The sequence below is a fragment of the Ovis canadensis genome, chromosome 15, assembly GCF_042477335.2.
Source record: "Ovis canadensis isolate MfBH-ARS-UI-01 breed Bighorn chromosome 15, ARS-UI_OviCan_v2, whole genome shotgun sequence".
In the NCBI taxonomy this organism is placed as follows: domain Eukaryota; kingdom Metazoa; phylum Chordata; class Mammalia; order Artiodactyla; family Bovidae; genus Ovis; species Ovis canadensis.
The window spans coordinates 16,579,006-16,602,721 of record NC_091259.1 but is presented as its reverse complement, the minus strand read 5'-3'; the positions used below and the strand labels follow the sequence as shown (position 1 = coordinate 16,602,721).

The window sequence follows — 23,716 nt, the reverse complement described above, 5'->3', positions numbered from 1 at the left end:
TATCTACAGAGCATTCCATCCAAAAGAGCAGAAAACACATTCTCTTGAAGCATGCATGTATTAGTCTCCAGGATAAACAACATGCTAGACCACAGCACAAATTTTTGAAGAATTAAATCATACTGAGCACTTTTACAACTACAATGACTTAAGAATAGAAATCAACTATAAGATAAAAATTGCAAAAAACCACAAATGCATGTATGGTAAACAATATACTACTAAATAGCTAAAGGCTAGAGACTTTCCAGGCTGTCCAGTGGTTAACAGTCCACACTTCCAGTACAGGAGCTGTGGATTAGATCCCTGATCAAGAAACTAAGAGCCTGCACAGCCAAAAAATAAATAAAATAATTTTTTAAAGGAATGCATTGGTCTGCAGATGTATGTTCATACTTGCATGCTAAGTCACTTCACTTGTATCTGACTCTTGTGACCCTATGGACTGCAACCAGCCAGGTTCCTCTGTCTATGAGATTCTCCAGGCAAGAATACTGGAGTGGGTTGCCATGCCCTCCTCCAGGGGATGTTCTAAACCCAGGAATCAAACCCATGTCTCTTATGTCTCCTGCATTGGCTGGCAGGTCTTTACCACTAATTCCACCTCAGAAGTCCAAAAATTTAAAAGTGTGTTAACACCTATTCTTCTCAAACTATCCAAAAAATTGAGAGATAAAGACATTCCAAAATCATTCTATGAAGGAAGCATCACCTTGATTTCAAAACTAGATAAAGGCAATACAGAAAAGAAAAATATATGCCAATATCACTGATGAACATATTCAAAAATCTTCAACATAATATTAACAAGCTGAATTGAACAATGCATAAATAGAATCACACGCCAAAATCAAGTGAGATTTATACCAGGAATGCAAAGATGATCCAATATTCCAATATCAATCCTTGTGATATATAACACATTAAAAAATTGAAGAATAAAAGTCATATAATCATCAAAATAGGTACAGAAAATCTTTTGACAAAATTCAACATTCATTTATGACAAAAATTCTCAACAAATAGATATAGAGGAAATATGCCTCAACATAGTAAAATCAATATATGACAAGCCCACAGCTAACATCAAATTTCAAGTAAGATCATAGGTGTTGCAAGAGGGCATCAGAGGGCAGACACACTGAAGCCATATTCACAAAAAACTAGTCAATCCAATCACAGTAGGACCACAGCCCTGTCTAACTCAGTGAAACTAAGCCATGCCCGTGGGGCAACCCAGGGTGGGCAGGTCATGGTGGAGAGGTCTGACAGAATGCGGTCCACTGGAGAAGGGAATGGTAAACCACTTCAATATTCTTGCCTTGAGAATTCCATGAACAGTATGAAAAGCCAAAATGATAGGATACTGAAAGAGGAACTCCCCAGGTCAGTAGGTGCCCAATATGCTACTAGAGATCAGTGGAGAAATAACTCCAGAAAGAATGAAGGGATGGAGCCAAAGCAAAAACAACCCAGCTGTGGATGTGACTGGTGATAGAAGCAAGGTCTGATGTTGTAAAGAGCAATATTGCATAGGAACCTGGAATATCAGGTACATGAATCAAGGCAAATTGCAAGTGGTCAAACAGGAGATGGCAAGAGTGAATGTCGACATTCTAGGAATCAGCGAACTAAAATGGACTGGAATGGGTGAATTTAACTCAGATGACTATTATATCTACTACTGCGGGCAGGAATCCCTTAGAAGAAATGGAGTAGCCATCATGGTCAAAAACAGAGTCTGAAATGCAGTACTTGGATGCAGTCTCAAAAACAACAGAATGATATCTGCTCATTTCCAAGGCAACCCATTCAATATCATGGTAATCCAAGTCTATGCCCCACCAGTAATGCTGAAGAAGCTGAAGTTGAACGGTTTTATGAACCTACAAGACCTTTTAGAACTAACACCGAAAAAAGATGTCCTTTTCATTACAGGGGACTGGAATGAAAAGTAGGAAGTCAAGAAACACCTGGAGTAACAGGCAAATTTGGCCTTGAAATGCAGAATGAAGCAGGGCAAAGACTAATAGTTTTGCCAAGAAATGCACTGGTCATAGCAAACACCCTCTTCCAACAACACAAGAGAAGACTCTACACATGGACATCACCAGCTGGTCAATACCGAAATCAGATTGATTATATTCTTTGCAGCCAAAGATGGAGAAGCTCTATACAGTCAACAAAAACAAGACCAGGAGCTGACTGTGGCTCAGATCATGAACACCTTATTATCAAATTCAGACTCAAATTGAAGAAAGTAGGGAAAACCGCTAGACCATTCAGGTATGACCTCAATTGAATCCCTTATGATTATATAGTGGAAGTGAGAAATACATTTAAGGGCCTAGATCTGATAGATAGAGTGCCTGATGAACTATGGAATGAGGTTCATGACATTGTAGAGGAGACAGGGATCAAGACCATCCCCATGGAAAAGAAATGAAAGAAAGCAAAATGGCTGTCTGGGGAGGCCTTACAAATAGCTGTGAAAAGAAGAGAGGTGAAAAGCAAAGGAGAAAAGGAAAGATATAAGCATCTGAATACAGAGTTCCAAAGAATAGCAAGAAGAGATAAGAAAACCTTCTTCATTGATCAATGCAAAGAAATAGAGGAAAAGAACAGAATGGGAAAGACTAGAGATCTCTTCAAGAAAATTAGAGATACCAAGGGAACACTTCATGCAAAGATGGGCTCGATAAAGGACAGAAATGGTATGGACCTAACAGAAGCAGACTATATTAAGAAGAGGTGTCAGGAATACACAGAAGAACTATACAAAAAAGATCTTCATGACCTGGATAATCACGATGGTGTGATCACTCATCTAGAGCCAGACATCCTGGAATGTGAAGTCAAGTGGGTCTTAGAAAGCATCACTATGAACAAAGCTAGTGGAGGTGATGGAATTCCAGTTGAGCTATTTCCAAGTCTGAACGATGATGCTGTGAAAGTGCTACACTCAATATGCCAGCAAATTTGGAAAACTCAGCAGTGGCCACAGGACCGGAAAAGGTCAGTTTTCATTCCAATCCCTAAGAAAGAAAATGCCAAAGAATGCTCAAACTACCACACAATTGCACTCATCTCACATGCTAGTAAAGGAATGCTCAAAATTCTCCAAGCCAGGCTTCAGCAACACGTGAACCGTGAACTTCCTGATGTTCAAGCAGGTTTTAGAAAAGGCAGAGGAACCAGAGATCAAATTGCCAACATCCGCTGGATCATGGAAAAAGCAAGAGAGTTCCAGAAAAAAAAAAAAAAAAACCATCTATTTCTGCTTTATTTACTATGCCAAAGCCTTTGACTGTGTGGATCACAATAAACTGTGGAAAATTCTGAAAGAGATGGGAATACCAGACCACCTGACCTGCCTCTTGAGAAATCTGAATGCAGGTCAGGAAGCAACAGTTAGAACTGGACATGGAACAACAGACTGGTTCCAAATAGGAAAAGGAGTACGTCAAGGCTGTATATTGTCACCCTGCTTATTTAACTTCTATGCAGAGTACATCATGAGAAACGCTGGGCTGGAAGAAGCACAAGCTGGAATCAAGATTGCTGGGAGAAATATTAATAACCTCAGATATGCAGATGACACCACCCTTATGGCAGAAAGAAGATGAACTCAAAAGCCTCTTGATGAAAGTGAAAGTGAAGAGTGAAAAAGTTGACTTAAAGCTCAATGTCCAGAAAACGAAGATCATGGCATCTGGTCCCATCACTTCATGGGAAATAGATGGAGAAACAATGGAAACAGTGTCAGACTTAATTTTGGGGGGCTCCAAAATCACTGCAGATGGTGAGTACAGCCATGAAATTAAAAGACGCTTACTCCTTGGAAGAAAATTTATGACCAACCTAGAGAGCGTATTCAAAAGAAGAGACATTACTTTGCCGACTAAGATCCGTCTAGTCAAGGCTATGGTTTTTCCTGTGGTCAGGTATGGATGTGAGACTTGGACTGTGAAGAAGGCTGAGCACCGAAGAATTGATGCTTTTGAACTGTGGTGTTGGAGAAGACTCTTGAGAGTCCCTTGGGCTGCAAGGAGGTCCAACCGGTCCATTCTGAAGGAGATCAGCCCTGGGATTTCTTTGGAAGGAATGATGCGAAAGCTGAACTCCAGTACTTTGGCCACCTCATGCGAAGAGTTGACTCATTGGAAAAGACTCTGATGCTGGGAGGGATTGGGGGTAGGAGGAGAAGGGGACGACAGAGGATAAGATGGCTGGATGGCCTCACTGACTTGATGAACGTGAATCTACGTGAACTCCAGGAGTTGGTGATGGACAGGGAGGCCTGGCGTGCTGTGATTCATCAGGCTGTGATTCATGGGCTCGCAAAGAGTTGGACAAGACTGAGCGGCTGAACTGAACTGAACATGAAATTCAGTGGTGGAAATCTGAAAGCATTTCCTCTAAGATCAGGAACAAACCAAGAATGCCACTTATACCACCTCTATGGAAGTCCTAGCCATAACAATCAGGCCAAAAAATAAATGTAAGGAATCCAAATTGGAAAGGATGTAAACTTTCCAGTAAACTCAGTTTTCAGATGACATGAAAGAAATAAAGTGAAGTCTCTTAGTCATGTCCCACTCTTTGCCACCCAGTGGACTGTAGCCTACCAGGCTCCACGGTCCGTGGGATTTTCCAGGCAAGAGTACTGGAGTGGGTGCCATTTTCTTCTTCAGATGACATAATAATATACTATACACAGAAAAAGATTTAATGAAAGAATTAATATTATTAAAATAACCAAACTACCTAAGGCAATCTACAGATTCAATCCACTATCTATCAAAATATCAATGGCATTTTTCACAGATCTAGAACAAATAGCTTCTAAAATTTACATGGAAACACAAAACATCCAAATAGCCTAAACAGTTGAACAAAAAAGCAAAAGCTGGGGTATCATGTTCCTTGATTTCGAAATGTACTTCCAAGCTACAATAATCAAAATAGTAGGGAAATGAGAGCCCAGAAATAAACCCATAAACATATGGTCAATTAACCTATGATAAATAATGCAAGAATGGGGAAAGAAAAACCTTTTCAATAAATAATGCTTGGAAAACTGAACAGCTTCATACAAAAGAATCAAATTGGACTACTTTCTCACACCATATTAAAAAAAATAACTCAAAATGGATTAAAGACTTAAATGAAACCATAAAATTCCATAAAATTCCTAGAAGAAAATATAATATGCTCTTCAGCATGAGACCTAATATTTTTGGGGATCTGTCTTCTCAGGTAAGGGCAACAAAAGCAAAAATAAACAAATGGGACTACACCAAACTAAAAATTTTAGCATAACAAAGGAAACTATAAACAAAACAAAAAGGTAGTCTACTGAAATATTTGAAGATATTTGCAAATCATACATCTAATAAGGGGTTAATATACAAAATATAAAAAGAACTCATACAACTCATCATTAACAACGTCAAACTTAATTAAAAAATAGGCAGAGAATCTGAATAGACATTTTTCCAAAGAAGACATAGAGATGGGCTCAGACACATGAAAAGATGCTCATCATCACTAATCACAGAGAAATGCATGTCAAAACTGCAATGAGCTATTACTTCACACCTATGAGAATTGTTTTTATTGAAAAGGCGATAAATAAGAAATGCTACTGAGCATATGGAAAAAAGAAAAATCCTGTGCACTCTTCATAGGAATGTAAGTTGGTATAGCCACTATGGAAACAGTAATTACTTTCTCAAAATAATTAAGAAATTGGATTACTAAACAATCCAGCAATCCTACTTTGCGGTATTTATCCAAATAAAATAAAAACACTAGCTCAAAAAGATGTATGCATTCCAATATTCATTGAAGCACTATTTACAATAGCCAAGATACAGAAGCAATCTAAGTGTTCATTGATAGATGGATAATGAATATTCAGTATACACACACAATGGAATATTTCTCAGCTATAATAAAAATGGAATCTTGGCATTTGACACAACATGGATGGTTTTGGTGGAAAAAACACAAGCCGGAAACAAGATTGCCAGGAGAAATATCAATAACCTCAGATATGCAGATGACACCACCCTTATGGCAGAAAGTGAAGAGGAACTCAAAAGCCTCTTGATGAAAGTGAAAGAGGAGAGTGAAAAAATTGGCTTAAAACTCAACAGTCAGAAAAAGAAGATCATGGCATCCAGTCCCATCACTTCATGGCAAATAGATGGGGAAACAGTAGAAACAGTGTCAGACTTAATTTTGGGGGGCTCCAAAATCACTGCAGATGGTGACTGCAGCCATGAAATTAAAAGACGCTTACTCCTTGGAAGAAAATTTATGACCAACCTAGAGAGCATATTCAAAAGAAGAGACTTACTTTGCCGACTAAGGTCTGTCTAGTCAAGGCTATGGTTTTTCCAGTAGTCATGTACGGATGTGAGACTTGGACTGAGAAGAAGGCTGAGCGCTGAAGAACTGATGCTTTTGAACTGTGGTGTTGGAGAAGACTCTTGAGAGTCCCTTGGGCTGCAAGGAGGTCCAACCGGTCCATTCTGAAGGAGATCAGCCCTGGGATTTCTTTGGAAGGAATGATGCGAAAGCTGAACTCCAGTACTTTGGCCACCTCATGCCAAGAGTTGACTCATTGGAAAAGACTCTGATGCTGGGAGGGATTGGGAGCAGGAGAAGGGGACGACAGAGGATGAGATGGCTGGATGGCATCACTGACTTGATGGACATGAGTCTTAGTGAACTCTGGGAGTTGGTGATGGACAGGGAGGCCTGGCATGCTGCGATTCATGGGGTCACAAAGAGTCAGACATGACTGAGCAACTGAACTGACCTGATGCTAACAAAACAATCAAATACCACATGATCTCACTTATATGTGAAATTCACCAAACAAACAAACAAACAAAACAAAATGAAAACAGACTCTTAGATATAGAGAATAGACTGGTGTTATCAGAAGGTTGGGATTGGGGGATGTAAAGTAGGTGAAGGAGATTAAGAGGTTCAAGCCTCCAATTATAAATAAACACGTTACAAGCATGTAATATACAGCATAAGAGTAACAGTATGGTTAGTACTATTGTGATATATTTGTTTGGGGACAGATGGTTACTAGATATACTATGGCAGTCATTTCAGAATGTACTCAAAGGTCAAATCAATATGTAGCACACCTGAAATCTAACATAGTGTTGTACATCAAGTGTATTTAAAAAAACATTATTTAAATTTTAAAATATTTTAAATCACCACCTGCCTGCTTTGGACTGAGTTGTGTCTCCCCAAAATTAGTATGTCAAAACCCTAACCCCTGTATAACCGTACTTGGAGACTAGGCCTTTACGGAGATCAAAGGGCACCTAGATGTATGAGACTGGAGTTTAAGAGTGAGGTTTAGAATGAAGATATAAATTAGGAAATTATTGGCATATAAATTGCAGTTAATGCCATAAGATTGCATGCACTCTCCAAGGATGTAAGCATAAAACAAAGAAAAAAGGAGTATGAAAATTGAGCACTCCAATAGTAAGAGGTTGTGAAAGAGTATTCAACCAAAAGATATAGAGAGTAAGCAGCCATTTAGTTTTAGAAAAAGACAATGTGATATCCTGACAGACAAAAAATAAAATCTAGCAAGGAAGAAAAAGTAATCAACTTGGTCAAATGCTGCTGACTTGGCAACTATTATGAGGAAATGAGACTTGATCATTAATTTAAACAAACCGGAGGTTATTCATGATCTTGATACTAGAAGTTACAGTAAAATTTTAAGGACTAAAGACTCATAAGAATTGGCTCAAGAGAAAATGGGAGAAAAGTTAATATAGAAAACTCTCTTAAGAAGTCTTACTGCAAGTGGAATCAAAATACTCTGAAATCAGAGATGTCATAATTTGCTTATGAATTGGAGCGGGACAAGAGAAAAAAGTAGAAATACAGGATGGCTTCAAAGTTTGGGATATAGCAATTGTCATTCACTGAATAAGGAATACTGTAGAAGTGGGGGAAGAAATTAAGATTAACTCTATCTAAATGGAAATGTTTCATAGATTATAGGGCATATGAATTTGGAGTCTAGGGAGGAAGTTCATGGCTGAAAATGTTACAGCCATCAGCATACAGAAGGTATTTAGAACCATGAGACTGGATAAGATCACCTTAGAGTACAATAAAAAAGAAAAGGCAGTTAGTAGAATTATGGTGCATCTGGAAGATAAAAAGAAAGTAGCAATGCAGACTGAAGAGGCATAATTGGAAACAAGAAGAGCGGAAGTTTTGAAAAGCATTTCAAAGAACAGAGAATGATTAATTGTGCGAAGCATGATGTTGGAACAAATAAAATAAGGACAGAAATGTGAGCACAATGTTTTAGAATTGGAGGCCACTGGTGATCTCGATGGGAGCAGTTATGGTGGATTGCTGGAGCTGAGAGCCTGGCTGCAGTGAGTCCAAGAGTGAATGTGTGTGTGTGTGTGTGTGTGTGTGTGTGTGTGTGTGTGTGTGTGTTCAGTCAGGTCTGACTCTTTGTGACCCCATGAGCTGTAGTCTGCCAAGCTCCTCTGTCCATGGAATTTTCCGGTTAAGAATATTCTAGTGGGTAGCCATTCCCTCCTCCAGGGGATCTTCCCCACCCAGGGATCAAACCTATGTCTCCTATATCTCCTGCTTTGGCAGGGAGATTCTTTACCTCTGCACCACTCAGCAAGTTTCAAGAGTGAATTAAAAGAGAATAAATGGAGACAGAAAATAAGGGAAAAATATTAATGACTCTCAAGAAGCTTTGCTGTAAAAGAAACATAGAGAATGGGTGAAGGTTGGAAGGCAAGAAAATTTTAAAAGAATTTTGTTTTGTTTTTAAGTGGAAAAATATCTGCATGCCTGTATTAGAGACCTTGGCAGGGGAAGGGAGTGGGTAGGAGAGAGACACAACTGAGCTGGACTGGTTACTCTTCTATACAATATTTTAAGAGGGCTACTCCTTGAGAGGCATGAAGTTGCCTCAGAGGGGACTCAGTTTTCTCCTGGAGTAAAACGTTTTAAGCAAGTTGAGGAAGAAGGATGCAGACAAGGGGATTTTGCTAGTGATGGATTACGAATTCCAAAGATCATAGTCACAGGCTTTTATTTTATTTATTTATTTATTTTTTTACTTTACAATATTGTATTTGTTTTGCCATACATCAACATGAATCTGCCACGGGTATACATGTGTTCCTCATCCTGAACCCCCCTCCCTCCTCCCTCCTCATACCATCCCTCTGGGTCGTCCCAGTGCACCAGCCCCAAGCATCCAGTATCATGCATCAAACCTGGACTGGCGATTCATTTCATATATGATATTATACATGTTTCAATGCCATTCTCCCAAATCATCCCACCCTCGCCCTCTCCCACAGAGTCCAAAAGACTGTTCTATACGTCTGTGTCTGTTTTGCTGTCTCCTATACAAGGTTATCATTACCATCTTTCCAAATTCCATATATATGTGTTAGTATACTGTATTGGTGTTTTTCTTTCTGGCTTACTTCACTCTGTATAATCAGCTCCAGTTTCATCCACCTCATTAGAACTGATTCAAATATATTCTTTTTAATGGCTGAGTAATACTCCATTGTGTATATGTACCACAGCTTTCTTATCCATTCATCTGCTGATGGACATCTAGGTTGCTTCCATGTGCTGGCTATTCTAAACAGTGCTGTGATGAACATTGGGGTACATGTGTCTCTTTCAATTCTGGTTTCCTTGGTGTGTGTGCCCAGTAATGGGATGTTAGAGAAGGACGGCAATTGAGACAGACAGAGTTCTACAGGGATTAGAGTAAAGGATGAGGGATGACGTCTATGCCTGGAGTTGCTTGGAGTGACAGACATAAACAGAATTCAATGAAACAGTAGGTCCTGATGGACCCAAGGCAAGTACTGGTGAATCAGTTTATTCTTGGATCTCGGGAGAGCTCAGTGTCTTGGTATCTCTTCTTCCCACCTTTATGTTTGGCAGACATAGCTCAGCTTTCTGCCAAATGGTGTACTGAACAGTGGCCTTAATCCTCTACCACTCAGACTTCAAAGATGTTGCTCATTTGCCAGTGCAGCAAAAGAGGACAGACATTTTTTTGTTGTTGTTGTTTCATGTTTTCACTTCACTGCTTTAAAAAGTCTGCTCTATAGGGCTGTGAGATTGGTCAGGCAGCCCACGCTGCCTATGCTCTGAGCATTCAGCTTTCATGGAATTGATTATTTGGTAATATTCTCTTGTTGCGTTTCAAGAGAGATTTTCATGGGAAATGCAAGATGCATTTTATTTCACCTTGTTGTAGTAAAAGTCTACAGCGTCATCAAATCAAAAGCCTCTCCCCTCCCCAACACTGCCCTGCCATGCTTAAACAGAAATCAGGGCAGCTATAAATTCAGAGGATGTTTGCACTTCATAGGGAGGTTTTGCACTTTCCTCACTTTCACCTCTGAAACAAATGTTCTTACAGAAATATTTCCTAGACAGCAGAGATGAGGGAACAAGAAAAGCAGTCCCAGATAGAGCATAAACACTATGTAAAAATGCTTTACTATGTGGTAATTATATTGACACACAGTTTTATGTTTTAATAAAAATCTAAATGTAGTACAAAAGTCACTCCAAGGAGAGTTCAGAGCTTCCACTTTGAAACCACAAACTGGAGTTTTTAAATTAGAAAGATATATTCTTAAACCAGTACTTGGAACTGCCAAGTGGCTGAGCATGTTTGCCAGAACTGGGAGAGGCAAACTGCTCAAGAAATTTCCCTAGAAATATAAGAACTGTTTGCTTAAATTGGAGCTCTGGTTGGCATCTTCTCTGGGGTTGAAGGGTTGACAAAAAATATTTTAGTGTAGTTAATGGCAAGTTGTGTTGTGTCAATCTATGTGTAAAGATGAGATAAAAGAATTCTAACTATAACGGACTTTGGCATGTGCAACTGCTTACTTCTGAAGACTGATTTTTTGTTTTACTAATGAGACTGGAAGTGACACATGACCACGTGATATAAGGGTATATGCAGAAGCCTGCCATGTCCGTCAGGGCCTAATATCTTTTATTTCAATCTACAAGCATTTCTAGTTCACCTCAGTTCAATTCAATTCAGTCGCTCAATTGTGTCTAATTCTTTGGGACCCCATGGACTGCAGCACACCATGCTTCCCTGTCCATGACCAACTCCTGGAGCTTGCTCAAACTCATGTTCAGCGAGTCAGTGATGCTCTCCAACCATCTCATCCTCTGTCATCCTCTTCTCCTCCTGCCCCCAATCCCTTCCAGTGTCAGGGTCTTTTCCAGTGAATCAGTTATTTGCATCAGATGGCCAAAGTATTAGAGGTTCAGCTTCAGCTTCAGCATCAGTCCTTCCAATGAATATTCAGGGCTAATATCCTTTAGGATTGACTGGATTGATTTCCTTGCTGTCCAAGGGACTCTCAAGAGTCTTCTCCAACACCACAGTTTAAAAACATCAATTCTTTGGCACTCAGCTTTTTTTATGGGCCAACTCTCACATCCATACATGACTACTGGAAAAACCACAGCTTTGACTAGATGGAAATTTGTTGGCAAAGTAATGTCTCTGCTTTTCAATATGCTGTCTAGTTGGTCATAATTTTCCTTCCAAGGAGGAAGTGTCTTTTAATTTCATGGCTGCAGTCACAATTTGCAGTGATTTTGGAGCCCAAGAAAATAAAGTTCACCTAATGACATGAAATTTCCTTCTTCTCCCTAGTTCCAGAAACCATAACAGGGGACATGGAATCAGCCATGGCAGTGGACCTGAACCCCTGGGTAGAATATGAATTCAGAGTGGTGGCCACCAATCCAATTGGGACTGGAGACCCAAGCACTCCATCTCGAATGATCCGCACAAATGAAGCAGGTAAGAATATTAGAGAGTCAGAATTCTGTTGGGTATGCCCCTTAGTCGCTTTTTAAAAATTTACTTATTTTTAATTAAAGGATAATTGCTTTACAATATTGTGTTGGCTTCTGCCATACATCAACATGGATCAGTCATATGTGTATATATATATTTATCCCCTCCCTTTTGAACCTTCCTCCCACCTCCCAATCCATCCCACCCTTCTAGGTTGTCACAGAGCCCTGGTTTTTGTTCCCTGAGTAATACAACAAATAATCACTTTTAATGCAATTTGAATTAACTATTATTGCTTTACTGTAATTTTTCCAAATTCATTTACCTGGATATCATAAAACTATTTCCTTTAAGATAATTATTTCATTTTATTTGTTTTCAGAGCGTTTTCTCCTTTTATCCACAAATACAGGTCTAGATGCTTCAATTTTCCTCCTTGCACTTATCTTCAAGTTAAGTTGAAGATGTTAGTTTCTCCTAATTAAGTACTCATTCAATATAGCAGGTCCATAAAATTCAGAATAGATTAGCTCACCCTTTTTTTTCTCCAGTGTTAGCAGTTACCTCTAATTATAGGCACTTTCTTAAAATTCTTTATGCTGCCTTCACCATCTGACCTGCTATAAATCATACTTTGAAAAGACAAATTTTGCCTTAACTTGACCAACTTATAAAACACCAGCATGCTTCCAGTCTTCTAGAATAATGTGTCTCTGAAAGAATGCTTGTAAAGACCACATAAGGAAAATTAACATCTTTATTTAAAAACAGATTTTAAGGTATCTTGTTTATCACTTGAAAGGAGCAGAATTAAAAAGTTGTTAATAGAGTTTTGACTACTTTGGACAAAGTCTTATTGAGATCTATCCTTTATGACCCTATCAAATTGTATGTAAAACATATTTGGTAAGGGACTAGTTTAGGCAAACACAAATATCAACAATGTTGATGAGAATAATTAAAACAATAGAGAAATGAAGAGGGGGTAGATCACAGATACAAGAGGGAGGAACATTAATGTCTTTACACTCAATGATAATGTGAATCTCAATCATTACAGTATAAGTACAGTAAGGGTGAGAATCTTGTCTTTTTTGTTCATTGTTTTATTGTTCACCTTGAACAATGTCTGGCACTGGTAGTATGTCTTTGTTGAAAGATTTAAAGAGACTGTTAGTTTCCTTTCCTTTATATGCTGCTACCCACACCAGGACTGAGGTCAGAGAAACATGTACATAGAAAACTAAGAATGAAATGTATACATTTTGTATCACAATTATTGAATTGGACCAAAAAATGTGATTTGTGACTTCTTGGAAATCGAATGCAGTTTATAATAATTAAACAATCGAAAGTGTTGGTTCTTTCTCTAAAACACACTCAGTCTCATTCTTTAAAAATAGAAATAAAAGAATCAGAAAGTGAAAATAATCATTACATAATGTGAGAATTACAATAACTCTCATAAAGTGAGACAAATAATTAAAATTGTTTTCTGCCGGGGTCCAGCCCCAGTGGATCCAGGGAATTCGAAGGTGGGGATGGTGTCAGCACCTTTGGAAATAACTTGTTTAGTTACAGATAGAGAGGGATTAGAAGATTAGCAGAGAAAAAGAGGCTGAATAACTTGGTTCACGTGGAATACCAATCACCACCTACGCAGGCAGCAGGCGTCTTCCTGTTCTCCCAAAGGAGAGGAGGCACTGAGGCCCCCCCGGTCCATTCTTAGAAGCCCAGGCAAAATTAATAGGCTTGGTGGGTACTCATGCACCAGATGGGAATTTGGCCAGAAAATAGTAGGAGAGAAAAAGGGGCTGAATAACTTGGTTTACGTGGGATACCAATAAAATTCCAAGACAAGGAATTTGCACCATCTACGTTGGGCCACCGGTGCCACTTGAATATTGGAAGATGCCCCTCCTTGGGCTCCTTCTCGTGTGGGCTTGAAAACCAGTGCAAATAAGTAGACTTGGAGGGCACCCACACTCCAGATGGGAATTCAGCCAGAAAAACGGGGAGCAGAAAAGAACGACATGAGGGAATCAGTCTTTCCGGAAACTGATCTGATTTCTTTATTTTGGGGTTTGCTTATATACCTTTTGTTACACATAGGAATGAATACAGAGTCATGCGGGGGTCAGCAGTCCTGACCTTTATCAAAATCAGGTGCTTCACATAAAAAAAAAAAGGTCTTAGGGATATTACATCATCTTCTGGCCATGAGTGAGACCTGCTGACATTTTATGATCCTTTCTTTCTGATAATCAAAAAACTTATTTCTTCCAAGGGTGTTTTTTTCTTAAACCAGGCACCACCCTCCAAATAAAGTTACATTCCTATAGGGTGAGGGTGTAGTGAGGTACAATCAAGAAAGGAATTTATTTAACCCAAGGTTAACATTATTAATCTTAAAGGTTAATACTTATTTCTCCTACATGCTTAAAGGTTAATGCTTATTTCTCCTAAATGCTAGTTATATTCATTATAAGGGCAGGGAACATGGAGATTTAGCAGCAAACATCAGCCCAACAAATGAAAATCCTTTCACCAATGTTCCCCTTAAGATCTATTTAGTCTTAAGATAGTGATAAAGTTACATTTTTACATAGCAAGGACACAGTGATTTATAACAAAGTACTATTATCTATTACAAAAGAGAAAATCCAGTAACTCAAAAAGTCTAGTATTGCTAACCTTAAAAACTACTATATTTCCTTTTCTATATTCCAAATACATTGATTAATATATTCCCAGGTGCTTAAGAATATGGAGGCCTAGTGGCAATCATTGATTCAACAAGAAGAAAAAGTCCTATGCTAATTAAGACTTTCAAAATACTCCAAAACCCTCTGTGCTGTTTATGGTTAAGAGGTAGTAAACAATCATGTGCATAGTGGCAGGAGTATGGATAATCCTGTCACACAAGCTAGTCTGTCAGCAGAGAGGTTTGACCTGAGACATCCTTGTCCCACCCAGAGCAGGGAATTAGCAACAATTATTGACACAACAAATGAAAAACCCTTCACCAATATGATTCCTAAAAAACCCACTTACTAATAATTTCTAACTCCCCAAAAGAATTTGCCTTTAGTAAGTCTAAAACATCTCATGCCTCTCAGATTGGGAGGCTGTAAACAATCACATGTGGCCGGACGAATCTACACAGGCGGGCTAGATAACCTTCAGAGGAGTCCGTAAGCTGAAACACTCTTGTCATGCCCAAGAATTTTTATTGCCTTGGAGCTGCACGTTTGCTCCTTTTCCGAGAGAAACGATTATGAGGGAGAGCATAAAACATACTCTGGTTTTGGGGGTAGATGCTCAGGAACACGGGGTTTCCTGAGGCTTGATCATGCCTTTGCGTATGCCAAGCCTCCTTCCTCATGACCTTTGCCATGGGCGGAGTTCCTCAAGCTGGCCCCCGGCAGTTTTCATATAAAAATTAAGCACCGAAAAAATTAAAAATAGAGTAGCCTAATACATTGGAGAGTACATCATGAGAAATGCTGGGCTGGCAGAAACACAAGCTGGAATCAAGATTGCTGGGAGAAATATCAATGATCTCAGATATGCAGATGATACCACCCTTATCACAGAAAGTGAAGAGGAATTAAAAATCCTCTTGATGAAAGTGAAAGAGGAGAGTGATACAGTTGGCTTAAAGCTCAACATTCAGAAAACGAAGATCATGACATCTGGTCCCATCACTTCATGGCAAATAGATGGGAAAACAGTGGAAACAGTGTCAGACTTTATTTTGGGGGGCTCCAAAATCACTGCAGATGGTGATTGCAGCCATGAAATTAAAAGACGCTTACTCCTTGAAAGGAAAGTTATGACCAACCTAGGTAGCATATTGAAGAGCAGAGACATTACTTTGACAACAAAGGTCTGTCTGGTCAAGGCTATGGTTTTTCCAGTGGTCATGTATCGATATGAGAGTTGGACTGTGAAGAAGGCTGCGTGCCGAAGAATTGATGCTTTTGAACTGTGGTGTTGGAGAAGACTCTTGAGAGTCCCTTGGACTACGAGGAGATCCAACCAGTTTATTCTAAAGGAGATCAGTCCCGGGTTTTCTTTGGAAGGAATGATGCTAAAGCTGAAACCAGTACTTTGGCCATCTCAAGCGAAGAGTTGACTCATTGGAAAAGACTCTGATGCTGGGAGGGATTGGGGGCAGGAGGAGAAGGGGACGACAGAGGATGAGATGGCTGGATGGCATCACTGACTCAATGGATGTGAGTCTGAGTGAATTCCAGGGGTTGGTGATGGACAGGGAGGCTTGGTGTGCTGCAATTCATGGGGTCGCAAAAAGTCGGACACGACTGAGCGACTGAACTGAACTGAACTGAATACATTAGAAAAGATTCATTCATAGAAAAATCCAACTTTCTGCTTTTGTGCTTTGCCAATTACAAGTTGTTTTTTCTTGCTCCATTTTCAATAGTGTGAATTTTAAATTAAACATTAATTGCTTGGTTGCATTTCCATGCATTCATAAAAGCAGCCATGCTTTCATTGTGTACAGGTGTTCATTAATTAAGAGTATAACAGGTTAGTTGTTCCTCATTTTATGTACTCACTCTGCAGATATTGAAATGACTGCCAACATTAGTACTTAGGCTCACATATTTTCTGAAAAGCACTGCCTTACTTTGCATACTGTTAATTGTGTTTAAACAAAGGCAAAGATTGCTGCCTAATTCAGATGCTCTCTATAAATATTCATTTCAAAAATAAATAATCCATTTGGGATGACTAATCCTTTTAGATTTTCAATAGTATAAATCTCTTTGTGCTATTAAAAAGTACTTTAAAAAAAACACTGTCACATTTCAAGCTAAATCGTATTCAGATGATGCATTTTAATAGACTTGCCCCTCATCTATTTCTGCTGCTACTTCCATCATATAATGCCTGTCTCTCCATTTTATCATGAGTTCTATATACATGACATACTCTAGTCCATTAAAATCTTATGGAAGAGAAGAGAAATAGCATGAAAATTCATGAAATACTCTTTTTTGAAAATGAATTGAGGAAAGCTGTACTGTGCACTTTATGCTTCTTATGCTTTGGTAACACTCAAGGCTAGAGCTACTAATGGTGTTGAACCAAGTGTTGAGTTTTGTCCCTGTTTTGTCAGGCAGCACAGATTAAGAGGGACACCAACATCCTGAGACATCTTCTCAAGTGATGCACTCTGCCTCTATTGAGTACACGTCCTGTATTTTAAAAGATGATGCTGTTCTAATGGACCAAGTAATCTTTGAAAAGCAGTGGAGCTGCTTGGAAGAGAAAAGGTCTCACACTCAGGATATTGAGTTGAAAGCTTTATGTCCCTTTAAATTCTTCTCTTTACTAGAATATTCTAAACCCAAAGCACTTTTAGTAAAGCATTTTTACCTTAGATTGTTTCTTGTCCACATGTCCCAAAAGGTTAAATTTTCTTTACAATATCCTATAGGGTATATTTTTAATTTTATAGTCATCAAAATACTCTTAGTAGTCAATAAATATAAGATAAATTGGTTTAGTCAACTTATTATTATTAGGATGTCAAAATAGTCATACAAATACAGGTTTCCCCAGCTATACAAAAGAAAGGCATTCCTATGAAAATTTTGTAAGTAAAAATGCCATCAAATGAAGAATTTTTATTTCATTTAGAGCTCAAGTTCTTTGAAATTTTCATTCAGTTTTCATTTTTCACCTTTTTTCACAGAAGTGAAAATCTCTTCAGATTTCTTTCAGTTAGTGAAGCAGATACTAAAATGTAGATAAAACAAAGTACCATAAAGCAAACTTTTGAAAAGCAAGGGATATCTGTATATATTTACACTTTAATGTGTGTTTATGTTTATTTATTTATAGTTCAATTTTCTTACAAGTTTTAGTGAGTTAGCGACAGAGAGAGAGAAAGGGGTAGATATAACTGTGTTATTTTGGAAATGTGTTACAATCTTTAAATTACTATGTAAGTTTGTATTGAATAGTGGGAATCTTTTCCCGCCATTTAAAAAGATAATCAAGAGAGAAAAATCATACTGTAAGAAATTAATTTGAAATATATATTCTCATAGACATAACAAAATATGTAAATATGAATTTAGCAGCAGAAATTCTCATTTATCTGAACAATACTCTTATTTAATTGAACCTTAATATTCTGTAAGTTACATATTTATAGCAGCAATTTAAAAGATACATGCAAAGGGGAGAAGATTGTGTTCACTATGTAACCTACAATTTAGAAAGATTTGGTTTTCTCCATTGCATAAAATTTCTGTTATCAAAGCTTTTGATGTAAATCTCAATACTTGCTTTTTTAACTCATATTGTGATGAATTGATAGAGAAAGAAATAAAAGAAGGTGCTGCCTAATACCTATCATTAAGATTTTCAGGTTCAGAGTTAGGCAGATCTAGATTAATGGTCTTCTCTGCCACTTACTAGCAATAAACATAGGTAAGCTGTATGCCCTGTTCAAAGCTCAACTTTCTCATTTGTAAAATAGGAATAATATAGCAATCTACTCCCTTCAACTATTGTATTAAATAAGATAAAGCAGGTGAAAAGATTTTCACACATGGTAAGTGCTTAATACTAGCGAGTTATTACTATTATTTTTATCATGAATTTAAATATTATTACTTTATTAAATAGAAATTTAAACAATAGTGATCATGCATGAGTTCCCATTTTAATATAGAGGAAAGTTTTCAGATTAAATATATGTTTGTCAACATAGTAAGTGTCATCTAGTCTCTTGGCTTATAGTGGGCTTCTTCAATACACCATCCTGTTGAAAAGTCTCCACAGTAAATTGCACCATCCATCCTGGGCCCTCAGCCCACCTGAGTAGTCAGGGAGTCAAGAGAGACTTTCAAAGTGTGGTGCACAGTACAGGGTACGTCTTTGCTACAAGCCCCTCCTCACCTCCATGTAAGGCCTCTCCATGTTGCTTTTTTTATCTAGCTAGGGAAAGATTGAAGGCAGGACGAGAAGGGGACAACAGAGGATAAGATGGTTGGATAGCATCACCGACTCAATGGACATAAGTTTGCATAAAGTCCAGGAGTGGTGATAGACAGGGAGGCCTGGTGTGCTGCAGTCCATGGGGTCACAAAGAGCTGGACACAGCTGAGCGACTGAATGGAATGGAACTGAACTGAGCCTCATCCATAGTGGACTGTGATACTGTTGCAACATGTAGCTTTTTTTGGGGTGGGGGGGGGCGGGGGTTCTTATAGCAAAAGGAAATGAAACAACTTGCTTAAGCAAATTGTTGCAACTTCAATAACTTTCCAGTTTCTTATTGCATTATATTCTGTCCTGACATTCTCTTTGGATGTTAATATGGAAAATGTCACATATACTTTTGGCCAAAGAGGGGTTACCTGGCGGTTCAGTGGTACAGAATCCACCTGCCAGTGCAGGAGACGAAGGTTTGATTCCTGGGGTGGGAATATCCCTGGAGAAGGAAATGGCAACCCTTCCTTCCATATTCTTGCCTGGAGAATCCCATCAACAGAGGAGGCTGGCAGGTTACACTCCATGGGGTCACAAAGAGTCGGACATGACTGAGCAACTAAACAACAATTTTTTGCCAAAAAAGGAAAATATATACTTACATTTAAGAGGCTAATGCTCAACCAAATAAATATGAGTATCAAGTAAACAATCAGATGAATATATTTTCTAGCCTTAGCAGTTTCTGTACTATATCATGTTACAGCTAGGTAACTGGTTTATTAAACAAGCTGAACTTGGTAGAGTTTAGACATATTAATAAGTTTTATTCTTCTCCCACCATTGTTCTCCAGTATGCTTCATCTCAAGTCTGGCTTCGGCCCCACTTATTAATTTATCTAAAGTTTTTTAGATATTAGGACAGTCTCATTTTTCAGGTATCAAAGAATTCCATTTTAACAATAAAAACTTGCATCTCATATCTAGTTCTATGCTTCTGTCCCTCTATCCTAGTGCAGGCTTGACTAAAGGGTAATGATTTCTCTTTTCTTGTTTCTTTCTGCTTCCTCTCTGACCTCCAAATTCTATTCCAACTCCCAGGTCAGAAAAGAAGAAAGTGGACATCTACTTTAGGTGTTGTGGTTTGTGGATCTCAAGCAAATATTGAGTGCCCCACGAGATGGCATTTGTCCACATCCTGTTTCTTTCTCTCATGAGTACTTTGGGCTCTTTGGAGAGTATCCTATCTCCTACTAGCAGGCAGCTTTATCAGCTCTGAGCTCAGCAAGCCTATTCAAACCTACCTTCTGTAGGGTCTGCTTTTCCCACAATATTATTTCACATTTCTGATCCGCCAAGCTTTAGAAGTACAGTATGTCTTCAAAAGCTATTTTGATCCCTGCTCTAATAGCATAGTGTGGCACTGGGTCATCCTACAAAATTCTGAAGCTCAATAGCATCCAGCTAAGATGTGAGAAGTAAGCATCTGTACTTTGCAGCAGCGGTTTTGCTTCTTATGACATTCCCACTTCACTCCTAGTGACAGCCGAGACTGGAGGGCCATGCCACAGCACATCCATCTGCTAAGCTGACAGCCTCTTCCAACACATTCCTTGTGCTAAATAATCTCACAAAGATGGCAGAGGAGAGTAATAGGAAAGGGTCAGAAAATTGGTTTTCTCCATTTCCTAATAGTTCTGTGGTTTTAGCTAGACAACCTCACTTTAGCATCTGAGGTTACATGTGTCTCATCCCAAGTCCAGAAAAGACTCATTAAGCTTCCTACTACAATTTCTTTCCATGTACATTATCTTTCTACTTCTGATAGGCTCTTGTTTTGTTCGTCTTCTTATTTTCGCGGTTCTTGCCTGTGATAATTACTTAGAAAAGTTCATTGAGTTCAAAAGTTATGGAATGAACACAATGAAATACTATTGTAAGATGGAGCTGAATTAGTTTTCTCAGGGGCATGTGGGTTGGCCTTTTAAATGGCATTTAATGTGGCTTTGAAGGCCAGACCAAATGGGACTCAGGTGGAATTATTTATAGGGGCAATTAAAAAATCTACGTACTATTGTCAGGCATTGGAGTGTACAGAGAAAAGGCATAAAGCCGTGAGGGTTTTAAAGGTCTCTCCAGTCTCTGTTTCTAATATATATATATATATATATATATATATATATATATATATATATATGATATAAAAAACAAAAGCATTCAACTGAAATAATTGGGAAAATCTCAAAGAAAATACTATTAAGTGAACATTATAGCTTTCTTCAACTGAATAATTTAATTATATTAAATAAAAGAAATGGTTCTCAGTAACACTAAGAGAAGATGAAGATCATATTAAGAGCAAGCAACAGACCTCTAGGACCAAATTTCAATATTCAGGAAAAAAGAAGCTAATAGTACAGAAGACAGTATTTTAAAATCATGAAACCACTTTTTTACATCATGAAATATTTTCTACAAAATGTTTTCAAAAAATATATCTTCAGTTTCAGAGGCACTTTGCAAAGAGATGGGGATTTTAACAAATGCCTTTCTAAATGAAACATGAGTAATTGTTAGGCATGTCCATTTCTGATTAATAGCAAGGTGAGGGAAGAGCATTGGAAGATTTGAGCAAGAAAGACAAAAGGGCAGGGAGAGGATATCAGCCCAGGAGTAAATGTGAAACACTCAAGTTAGATTTCTCCTGTCTCCTTAGCCCCTATCATACTATATGCCAGTCAAAAATCATGAAGCATGTTCCAAGTCCAACGTTGAGCACATATTCTGCATTATAGCATTTAAATCTTATATCAATACTGTAAAGCAGGAAGGTTTAGTCCCATCTTACAGATGAGAAAGCAAAATAGGAGAATCTTAAAAACTTGCATAAAGTTACCTAGTCAGTAAGTGGCAGACCTGGAATTCTAATCTTAAGCCCCAAATGATGATTCCCAAGTTATCTTCTCTTGTGTTGTTGGAAGAGGATGTTTGCTATGATCAGGGCTTTCCCTTGGCAAAACTCTATTAGTCTTTGACCTGCTTCATTCTGTACTCCAAGGTCAAATTTGTCTGTTACTCCAGGTATTTCTTGACTTTCTACTTTTGCATTCCAGTCCCCTATAATGAAAAGGACATCTTTTTTTTTTGGGGGGGGGGCGTGGTGTTAGTTCTAAAAGGTCTTGTAGGTCTTCATAGAACTGTTCAGTTTCAGCTTCTTCAGTGTTACTGGTCGGGGCATAGACTTGGATTACTGTGATATTGAATGGTTTGCCTTGGAAATGAACAGAGATCATTCTGTCATTTTGAGATTACATCCAAGTACTGCATTTTGGACTCTTGTTGACTATGATAGCTGCTCCATTTCTTCTAAGGGATTCCTGCCCACAGTAGTAGATATAATGGTCGCCTGATTTAAATTCACCCATTCAGTCGATCTTAGTTTGCTGATTCCTAGAATGTCAATGTTCACTCTTGCCATCTCCTGTTTGACCATTTCCAATTTGCCTTGATTCATGGACCTAACATTCCAGGTTCCTATACAATATTGCTCTTTATAGCATCAGACCTTGCTTCTGTCACCAGTCACATCCACAACTGGGTGTTGTTTTGGCTTTGGCTCCATCCCTTCATTCTTTCTGGAGTTATTTCTCCACTGATCTCCAGTAGCATATTGGGCACCTACCAACCTGCAGAGTTCATCTAACCATCTCATCATCTGCCGCCCCTTTTTCTTTTGCCTTCAATCTTTCCCACCATCAAGGTCTTTTCCACTGAGTCAGATCTTTGTATCAGGTGGCCGAAGTATTGGAGCTTTGGCTTCAGTATCAGTCCTTCCAATGAATATTTGGGGTTGATTTCCTTTAGGATTGACTGATTTGGTCTTCTTGCTATCCAAGGGACTCTCAAGAGTCTTCTTCATGGCAATTCAAAAGCATCGGTTCTTTGGCACTCATTCTTCTTTGTGGCCCAACTGTCACATCCATACATTACTACCGGAAAAACCATAGTTTTGACTATAAGGACCTTTGTCAACAAAGTGATGTTTTTGATTTTTAATACACTGTCTACATTTGTCATAGCTTTTCTTCCAAAGAGCAAGTGTCTTTTGATTTCATGGATGCATTCACCAGCTGCAGTAATTTGGAAGCCCGAGAAAATAAAATCTGTTGTTGTTTCCACTTTTTCCCCATCTATTTGATATGGAGAAATGGACTGGAAGAAGCACAAGCTGGAATCAAGATTGCTGGCAGAAATATCAGTCACCTCAGATATGCAGATGACACCACCTTTATGGCAGAAAGTGAAGAGGAACTAAAAAGCCTCTTGATGAGAGTGAAAGAGGAGGGTGAAAAAGTTGGCTTAGAGCTCAACATTCAGGAAACAAAGATCATGGCATCTAGTCTCATCACTTCATGGGAAATAGATGGGGAAACCGTGGAAACAGTGTCAGACTTCATTTTGAGGGGGGCTCCAAAATCACTGCAGATGGTGACTGCAGCCATGAAATTAAAAGACACTTACTCCTTGGAAGAAAAGTTATGCCCAACCTAGATAGCGTATTGAAGAGCAGAGACATTACTTTGCCCACAAAGGTCCGCGTAGTCAAGGCTGTGGTTTTTCCAGTGGTCATGTATGGATGTGAGAATTGGACTGTGAAGAAAGCTGAGCACCAAAGAATTTATGCTTTTGAACTGTGGTGTTGGAGAAGACTCTTGAGAGTCCCTTGGACTGAGAGGAGATCCAACCAGTCTATCCTAAAGGAGATCAGCCCTGGGTGTACTTTGGAAGGAATGATGCTAAAGCTGAAACTCCAGTACTTTGGCCACCTCATGCGAAGAGTTGACTCAT

The 23,716-nt window shown here is 38.6% G+C and overlaps 1 protein-coding gene across 1 annotated transcript in view; it reads left to right on the top strand.

The window, feature by feature from the left end:
- Window positions 1–23,716, top strand: part of CNTN5 (contactin 5) — a 642,146-nt gene that overhangs the window by 544,506 nt on the left and 73,924 nt on the right. The window contains exon 15 of the mRNA XM_069553671.2: window positions 11,750–11,899. Coding sequence (XP_069409772.2) covers window positions 11,750–11,899 — 150 coding nt within the window. The remainder of the gene's footprint in view (window positions 1–11,749; window positions 11,900–23,716) is intronic.